The sequence below is a fragment of the Micropterus dolomieu genome, linkage group LG01 (genome assembly GCF_021292245.1).
Source record: "Micropterus dolomieu isolate WLL.071019.BEF.003 ecotype Adirondacks linkage group LG01, ASM2129224v1, whole genome shotgun sequence".
Taxonomy (NCBI): domain Eukaryota; kingdom Metazoa; phylum Chordata; class Actinopteri; order Centrarchiformes; family Centrarchidae; genus Micropterus; species Micropterus dolomieu.
The window spans coordinates 23,689,094-23,699,067 of NC_060150.1; the positions used below are offsets into that span (position 1 = coordinate 23,689,094).

Here is a 9,974-nt window from a genome sequence, read left to right on the forward strand (position 1 = left end):
CCGCACGAACCACATAATGGATCTATAGTAGAAAACGGGGAGAGGTGGAATCTGCTTCTACATCAACAAAGTTTGGTGTACAAATGTCACAGTGTTAAAGAATGCAGGAAGTCCTTACTTTAGGACTATGTTCACTGACTGTAAACCGCTTTATTCACTGCAGGAGTTTTCCTCCTTTTTTCTGGTCAGGGTTTACATTTCACCTCAGGCCTGTGTTAGTCAGGCCTTACATCACCTGGCTGACCAGATGACCAACATGCATCACTAACATCCAGACTCCCTGCTCATTTTCCTTGTGAACTTTAACAGAGCAAACCTCAGCCACAAACTGTCAAAATATAGACAGCAAATAAATGTCCCACCAGGGATAAATACAAACTGGACTGTTGCTACACCACATTAAAGGATGCCTGTCGCTCTGTTCCCTGTGCAGCTTTGGGACTCTCTGATCACTGCCTTCTTACAACTTACAGGCAAAACTAAAATCTGCTCAGCTTCTAGCCAAGAATGGGAGAAGATCAACAAGGTAAAGCTGAAGTTAGATGCCTGCTTTGACTACAGTGATCAGTGTTGACATGATGTTGTCTGTATTTGTCATCATATTCCCTTTTTTTCTTTTTCTTGTGCCATTGACAATTCTGCTTTGCTTGTAATACAGAGACTCTACATTGTTCCTGTATTGAAAATGTTCTAAATCGCCAAATAAACTTTTGCCTCCTGGAGAATCTGGAATTCTAGAAAGTAGATAAACAGTCCAGCAGAATGGCTGTAGCTCCAAATGTTCAGGAAAACAGCAAGTCTTCATGGAAATGTTGGTCTGGCTGTAGTTGTTTAAATTAACACACACATTACAAGCTTTCAAAATACCTTTTTATTTATGAAGCAGCTGCAGGTATACTTTCAGCTCTGTTCAGACCACAGGGTACTGTTGAAATCATGTGGACCACTCAAAGTTAAGTTCTGCCATGTATATACTGCTCTGAACATTTTGGCCAAAAGGATCACAGCATTCAGTGTTAGACCTACATAAATATGTAGTGAAATATGGACAAGTTCTTTAAAAAGAACTCAAAAACTACCGGCGACAAATTTAAATTTCTTTTCCAGCAGGTTGCAGAAAATAAAAACTACTTAACCTTTAAAGTTAGGTAATTTTCTATTAGCATCCTATGTCTGGGACCCAGTAAACACACAACTCACCACAAAATATGTCCCTGGCAAATAATTTCTAATCAGAGTCATTATCCATCCATCCATCCATCCATCCATCGTCAACCGCTTATCCTGCATACAGGGTCGCGGGCAGAGTCATTATGCCCAAAGAAATTTTGGATGCGCAACTTTTATTTTGAAATCTGTTAGAGGAAGTGCTGTTCTGGTTCGCCTGGTTTGCTCTCGGTGTCTTTCTGCTGTTCTGAAGTTTACCTCTCAGGTCTGTCTAATGAGCTCAGACGATTTAAAAAGTTTGTGAGAGAGATGAGCGGACAGACGGTCCCTGCGGACTTTTCAGGACACATGTTGGACCTGGATGAGGACGAAGACCTGGAAGTTTTCAGCAAGGTAAACAGAAACTGCCTGCAAACACAGCGAAAGCGTCAGACTCTCAGCTTCTAACACTTCCAGTGCCTTTCTTGCTACGTGGATTTGACCCCGGCACTAACATACACGCTTTAACTTTCACCTGCAGTTTAAATACCTTTCCTCCGGCTGGACCGGATATAACGTTAGTGACTGTCTGTGTTGCACATCGTGACCAAACTGTCGCGTATAGAAGGAAGGAAACCACATTTCCTGGATCAGCTGATCTGAACTTAGGACCGACTGTCTTTCATGCTTCTTGCTGTTGGTATCTTATATGGAAAGACTAAAGCAGTTCTCCCTTCTGTTTTTGAATAATTCAACATTTATTTGCTGAGTTAGTTACACCAGGTAAAAAGTACCTAGGATCTGTAGACCCACCTCTTTAATTCGGTTTACCTCATTAACAATCACCAGCACTAGTCCGATAGACTTGAACTCTTGGTCCTCCTTCACTGGTCTCTTTTTAAGCAAATGATTAAAAAATTCTAAAATTAGCCTAAATACTTTGAAGAAACGGTATCGAATTGGTGGGTGGATTACTTATGTAGATGCAGAATTACAATATCCCTACTGAAGATTTGCTAAAAGTCCAAAGTTAACAGTTATGTTTTTAGGGTCTTGTATTATGCACATAACCAATGCCAAGTTGTATTGTGACTTTTTATTTTATTTTTATTTTTTTATATGTCAAGGGCTGCTGGGTCAATAAATGGCCCAGGAATTTCTTCCTGGTCAGCCTCACTCTCCAGACAGAGCATTTGTTAAAATTTTAATATTGGCACATACTGTTATGATGTTATTCCTAGTACTATAGTCAGGGGTCGACTTTAACATTAGGTAGGCGGCATTCATAGTAACTGAATCCTTTCAACTAGACAGTCACCACAGCATGATGAGAATTACAGGGCCAACATAGATCATTTTAGTTTAGATATTGTAGATATCTATCTATTTTTAGTTTTTGTTTCATTAACCCAGAAAAATATCTGACTTTGGTTAGACTCTAAGCTAATCAAACAAAAAACAGTGGCCTAAGCCATCCTATTAAAGGATTCACTGATACCTGTGGATCTGCTGTGTAATTTGGGACTCATAAAACGGCGAAGAGCTAAACGCTAAAAAGCAAGCTAGCCATATCATCATCAACCTTACCATATGACTGGTGCTTTGCCTTGGCTCTAGGGGCCGTGCTGCCCTAGACTCTGTTCAGCTATTTCCCTCATATCTCTATCATATTCACCTATGTCACCGCTAGAACTAACTACTGCATATCGAGATGTGCTACTTAGCGGTTCTGAGCATGCGCGTGGTCGGTTTCCACGCCCAATAAATCTGTGCAACCATGCCGTTGAGACAGTCACTGACCGTGAGCAATATCTAAAATAAATCATCATTAGTCTATCACAATACGCTACTCCAGAAATCTTAGTTGTTACAATATAGTATTTCAACATGCTCCGTATCTCCTTACAGTACACATGTAGTGAGTAGTGTATTATAAAATGATTCTGGAGTGGGAGCATCATTTGATAAACGATATTAATCTATCGGAATACACAAAATTTTATATCTCTTTTGAAATTATATCGGTACACCTCCTATCGATATACCGCCCAGCCCTCTGAAGGTATGATAACCATAAGCAAAAATATCACCGTTTCATCTTATTGTGATTGCTGCTTTAAAATGTGTTATTTTTAACTGTCTGGGTAAAAAACATCAACTTTTTCTCCATTGAACACAATATATTGTACTTTTAAGCAACAACAAATACTCCTGCTGCTAAGAATAATATCAAATAACTGTAAAATCGATTATTGTTACTTCAATGTTAATACACCGAGAGAGAGAGAGAGAGAGCAGCAACGGTATAATGGAAAACATTGTAAAGAGCTTTTTCAACGGCGCTGGTTAACTTTACACAGTGCAGGGGAAACATGTCGCCTCTAGACTCATTGACAGGTCAATCATAAGGTTGTCCCGCCCTAAAGCATACTCTGCTTTATGGTCTATTTTCTTCTAATTTACTAAATGAACATCATGCTGTGTTGAAGATTTTCAACTAGTGACTACAGACCGTAAAGTCATTAGGAAAGTGTTTACTGGGGGAATAAATCAGCTTAAAAGTAGGGTAATTTTACAATTATTTCTAGTCAAACCGGACTTCTTTTTGCAAGCAGAGGAGTCGCCCCCTACTGGCGGTTAGACAGAATGCAGGTTTAACTTACTTCCAGGTGTACTCACTTTTCAGACCCGGAGGTTCCCACTCTGACATCCGACTTGAGACAACCACTTTTGTTTTGAGGTAACGTTAACTACAGTAACGTTAATGGCCTGTTTCTGTCACCTGTTTGTGAGAAGGCGGTTAAGCTAGCCGCACCTACGTTTGGAGTGCAAACGTAATAAAGCCTTTATGGTACATTGACTGAAACAGCCCAGAGTGAACTGACAGAAAGGTTAGCGACTTTATCCTGTCAGTTTGTCTCTTTACAAAGACAAGCGTTGCAGTATGAAAGTCCTACCTGAAGAGAGGCTGTGAAGTCTTCATGTTACGCCATACGAGAACCACATATAACATTATTTATAAAACTGGGTCGGACTTGATGAATTTAGTGTGTGGAGGGTACACGTGACAACGTCCGGTTTTCAAAAAAGGCGACTATACAGTATGAAAATAAGATTAATTGGATTATATTCACAGAAAGTATAAAACATATTACATGTGTCCATTAAAGTAAAACAACAACAATAAAATGTTAGGGAAGTTACTTATTATATTTTCTATTCTTTGATTTAGGGTTTTTGGAAAATCAAATGATAAAATAAAAATAAATTTGTTAACTTTTGTTGCTGTTTCATCACTATTTATAGCTATACAATGGGTTTATGGTTAAAGAGGTGGTATTGTGCTGTATGGCTTTTTCCCTCTCCTTTATTGAGTTATCTCTCTTTTTTTGCATGTAACAGGTTTGCAAAGTGAAAAAGCCCAAAGTCCAGCCCAAAGGGAGTTCCCATCTCCCACAGAAAGCACTGCTCTGAACTGCTTGAAAACAGCTCGTTTGTAGTCCAGCCCTTCACTTCCTTTACTTGTGACGTCCAGGGGCATTTTTAGGATCTTGAAACATTGGGGGCTTAGCCCAGCCCATAAAACGTCATATCTTCACATAATTGACCCCCCCCCCCCCCCCCCCCCCCCCCAAAGTTAAGTCTGTAAAGCAACAGTAAACATCATCTACTTATACGGCACAACAAAACTCAGAACAACACTGTTTGATTTTGATGTTGCTAAATTGTAATGTCACGTGTCTAATTAATTCTAATAATATAACAACAAAAGTGCGACAGTATGAATAGGGGGGTCCGGGGGTACTCACCCAGGAAATTGTCAGTGTTAAACACTTAATTTCCTGCATTCTGGTGTTTTTCTGCACCAATTTCTGCCTTTTCTGCATCAATTTATTGTGGAAATTATTTATGTACAGCGACACACAAAATTCAGGTGTTGCTGGATTGTGGTGAGTATTTAAAAACATTTTGATATTTTATGACCTTGTAACTGATTATTTATTCCCATCTTAAATGTGCAATTGTACTACTGCCTGCCTTGGCCAGGACACTCTTATAATAAAACAATTTAAAATCTAAAATTGTAACAGAATATAATGCAGAGCAGCTCTTAGGCATTCTGGGTTGCTTTTAGATATGTTTCTCCTGTAGATCAACTTTTTATATTATCACTGCTGAATCAACACACATGCAGGCGTGACTGATTGAGGTAACCTCTTTAAATGTGCATGTGGCACCTTTTTACCTCATCAATAATAAATTAAATCATTTTGATTCAGTTATAACCTATTTTAAAGGTCACTTTAAAATATCAGTTTTGCTGCCCAGCCAACTTTTGTTACCTGTGCCTTTTTTATTATGGAGATGTAGCCAACCAAACCACTTGCTTTGCAGTAGCACAGGCTGCCAATACAATGTCATTATTCCTGAAGCATCTAAATCTTCACAACGCAAAGAATTATTGTGGCAATGACATGAGAGCAGCTTGTTGTTGAAGCAGGTAAACCTGCATACAGAGGAAGCTGTGCGTCGTGCATAAAACCCAACAGGACTGTTTTATCCACCATATATTGTCTCTCGCTCGAAAGATTAGTTTCTCCGGCGACATTATGGACTCACCGTCGGACATCGCTATAAAACAGATAGTAACATGTGTATTAAATAAAAGAAACAGGCTAATGTCCAAAGCTATGACCTGTTCAACAACAGGACAGTTTTATTATATCTCAATCAATGCAGTGATCGTCTGACATAGATGTTACAGTGTGTAGGCTTCATTTTCTCTCCAGAGACTAAAGATGCTTTTAATGTGCCGTTAATGGAAAGTGAAAGTGTTTCACTTGCCGGCTCATGAAAGAGCGACGCAGGCTGCTATACTGTGCGCTCACTAGATTTCCGTTGTATTAGTAGAGCAACTTAAAGCCTTAAACTGAAAAGATATTTGCCTGATTTTCTAAATGTTTGCATCCGCCCAGCTCTGTGACTGTGACAAACACAGACCAGCGCTTTACTGCGTAACTGCACGCACACAGCCTGGATCACAGCTCATTTCGGTTAATGAAGCAAAATGCAGATTACAGACTGGTGAAGTTATAAAAGGTATGAATGGAAAATGTAGCGAAATTAAGAGTAGACCTACATTAGATGTACCCACCCCTGCTGTAGACACCATCACTGCTGCCTTCGGCTAGAAGTAACAGCAGCACAAAAGAAGAAGCTGCACCGGCCTCGAGCAACATTTATATATATCTTTTTCTCCCTAAACATTTCTATAGGATACATTTTGTCCGGGACTGATGTGGAGTGTGTGAGTGATTGACTGGTCACTTAGTAAACGCCTCCTATATGAGCCAGCTCCGAAATCCTGAGCCAGGAAGGCAATGCGAAATAAAACTTTACATTAGGAAAGAGGGGGGACAAAACATAGATTTTGAAATGAAATATGTATAATGCCTCCTATGCCTATCAGGTGATCAACCTCACCACAAATCCACACAAGTTAATTTCAGCGCCTCTGATAAAGTGCAGCTCACAGCCGCTTCAGGTGGAGCAGAGAGGACAGACACAGAGCTACAGCTATTGCCCAGGGCTAGCGCCGCCGCTGGTGACGTCACAATGAAAACGCGTCATAAAGCTTGCCAAGCGGCTAGCGGGGTCAGGCACGCCCTCAAACCAAGCTAGACTGAGCGGAGGCCCTTTGGCTCGACTCGCCTTTGTTTGGGTTGTAGAAATGTTGTACTTGGGATACTAAAATGTAACGTGAAAACACGACAGACTGCAAAAACGGCAGAGGAAAACACAGCTGGAAGGTTTTCATACCACTTATCTGTCTTTACATTCTGAGTAATGCTGAAACATTTTAACATAAAAAAGAGAAAGCTGTGTGGATCGCTTGTGTGTGTGTCGCATTGAACATTATGTCGCGGCAGTTGTGTGTGCCATCGCTATGACGACAAGCTACGTACTATCTCTGGGTATTGTCTGCAATAGAAAACGGAGCAGGGCCGAGTAGAGTCGAGTCTATCGATTTGCGCTATGGTAGCATTTTTCGGCAAGGCAGCATAGATCGTCAGAACACCGGCAGCAGTTCAACGTTTAGTCCTAAAAGACGATGCAACTCCGACTCTGTAAGATGTGGAACAATGATGTTGTGTGGTTGTGGACTTGAGTAACTTATACCATCTGCTAGGTTACGGTCGCAGTCTGAAGCACCTTTGATTTTGATCACACTACCTTGTTTCTTACAACCCGCCCTTCTCTGCTTCTGATTGGCTAGTAGTCCTTACCTGGGAACTGCGCATGTAGAGCTCCCAACAAAGTTATTATTTTTTTTTACAAGATGCATCACTCTGTAGCTCAAGAGCGGAGCGTACAACACATAGGGTGAAAAGAGGAGCTGCAGCAATGTGCAGTATGAGAAAAATATGTTTGTTTTTTTTTGAAAATTAAACCATGTAAAGCTGTTCTGGTACAACCCCTAAATAAGATTTGGAACCTGAAAATGAGCATAATACCACCTCTTTAAATAATTTATTAGAGCACAACGTAGTTTACAAGTGAAATTTAATTTTCCACCAAATTAATGCATTTAACTTTAAAATTTTTCTTCTGAGGGGGCATGACCCCCAGACCCCCCCCAACAGGGTCCGAGGCCCACCCACCATAGCCTCTTAAGATCCTGTGGGAAACACTGACATATCATTCAGAGACATGGGTGTACAGATCAATTTTTGGATTTTAAGAAGGGGTCATGGTAAATTGAGGGAACACCAGCTAGGAAAGCTGTCTCTGAATATCCCAGCACTGCTAAATTAGGTCAATGAGTGACTACTGATTAGCGAGGTTGAATTATATTTTATCCATTTCTAGTGAGACATGTCATTGATAAGACTTGAATAAATGGCGCTACAGTGCTGCCTCCCTTCCTGAGGCTGTCACCATAACAACCACTTCATCACAAACACTTCCATGTTTGTTGTGATTACTCTTTGCATATAATTTGGTTTAAATGACCTTTACTTGTTTGCAGAAGTTAAAGTAAACTATGTACCATCATGTTTCCATGAACACACTAACAGCAGACTCTGCTCTGTTTGCTGTTCCTGGCAAAAGAGTGAGAGCTCCCTGCTGCATGTACGATCAGATGATAACCATCCATCTGAGAGAGAGAGAAGTCATCACATGTTTGTCATCATTGTTTTGCAGTGTGGAGCAGTGTTGTGGGTCCTCTGCTGATCTCAGCAGCTTCACAGCTGTTGTTACAGGACACAGACCTGCAGGCAGCAAACTTATGGTTCATTGCTGTTTGCATAAACTGGATGTGACTTGAATGTGAGTCCACTGTTAAAAGGCCTGTGCTTATACATGGGTCACAAAGAAGTCGCCGTTAGACAGAGGGTATCTTAAATTAGTGTTTGTGGTTTTTAATCAAAGAATTTTCTGCTCCTCTAAATGTTGAAAAAAAATCATCATCCCCAGAGGTTCATAAAAACCTTTCAAAACTCTCTTGACCACATGAAAAATGCACAGTTTTAAAGTCTGTACAGGTGGTATTTTTTTTCACACAAATTTAGGATTAGTGGATTATGAATCAAGTTTTAAGCCTCTTTAAAGGAGGGAATAGCAGTTAAATACTGCCACTTGACAAAAGCAGTATGGCATTAGAGGGATGTCTGTAAAAAAACAAAAACAAACAAACAACAAAAACAACCCTTATGACTTGGGGTCTGCTTACACTTGAAAAGAAGTAGTTCAAACAATGTGTTGTCCAATCACATCAGAAAATCACAAGTGTTTATTGGCTACTTATTCTGCCACACTCAAAGGCAGCGGGAAAAGCTGGCTGTCATAGAGAGGGGGAGATGCGATATCGTTCAAATATAGTGACCTGTGGCTACAACCTAATAATGGGATAAGATAATAAGGAACTCGTTTTGCACCAAAGATGCAATAAATGATCATAGTAAGAGAAGATACAAAGTCTGACACATTTAACAGTAGCCAGTTGACTTTGGCACACCTTATTTTTCACAAGCAAGCTTTCTCTTAGTACTAGAGGTCCTGATTCAGAACTGCTGCAAACTTTAAAGAGACCTATTCTACTGCTTTTCCAATCCTATATTTTAGTTCTGTGACTCCTGTATGGCAGCTTTGCATAATTCAAAGTTTAAAAAAAAATGTTTCTGTCTTATACTGGCTCTTCATGTAGTCCTTCATTTCAGCCTCTGTCTGAAACAAGCTCTACATGCTCCTCCCCATGCTCCCGCCTCTCAAAGCCCACTGTCTTCTTATTGGCCAAGACCTGAAGCATGTTATCACGATTGGCTAATCGCGATCTTTCAAATCGCAATTTCGATTTGAAAATGATTGATCGTTCACCCCTAGCTATTGTACTGACTACAGGGGAGTTCATTTCACAGGATCCTTGGATTGACGGGGCAGCCAATCATTCAGAGGTCAGGTAGATGGAAGTGGTGCCAGAGTGTAGGGTTTGCCCATGGCCACAGGTAGGAACAAGTGGTTCACCAGGGTCTGGATGTTAGCTGTAACAGGGAGCCAGTGTGGAGAAGCAGAGTGGTGAGGGAAAACTTGGCTGGTTGAATCACCAGATAGGTAGCATTCTGCTAGTTGCAGACATCTAATGGCAGATGCAGATGCAACATTATTAGGGCCCGAGCACGACCGTGCGAGGTCCCTATTGAATTTGCTCGGATTATATTTTTTTTAGGGCCCGAGCACGACCGTGTGAGGTCCCTATTGAATTTGCTCGGATTATTTTTAGGGCCCGAGCACGACCGTGTGAGGTCCCTATTGAATTTGCTCGGATT

The 9,974-nt window shown here is 40.6% G+C and overlaps 1 protein-coding gene across 2 annotated transcripts in view; it reads left to right on the top strand.

Moving 5' to 3' along the window:
• Nucleotides 1-1,379: 1,379 nt before the first annotated feature.
• snx7 (sorting nexin 7) overlaps nt 1,380-9,974 on the top strand; it is a 94,775-nt gene continuing 86,180 nt past the window's right edge. Inside the window, exon 1 of one of the 2 annotated variants that reach the window (XM_046061864.1) lies at nt 1,380-1,560. In XM_046061864.1, the coding sequence (XP_045917820.1) occupies nt 1,477-1,560 (84 nt within the window). In that variant the 5' untranslated portion in view covers nt 1,380-1,476. The remainder of the gene's footprint in view (nt 1,561-9,974) is intronic. The other variant, XM_046061853.1, reaches the window with a different exon arrangement.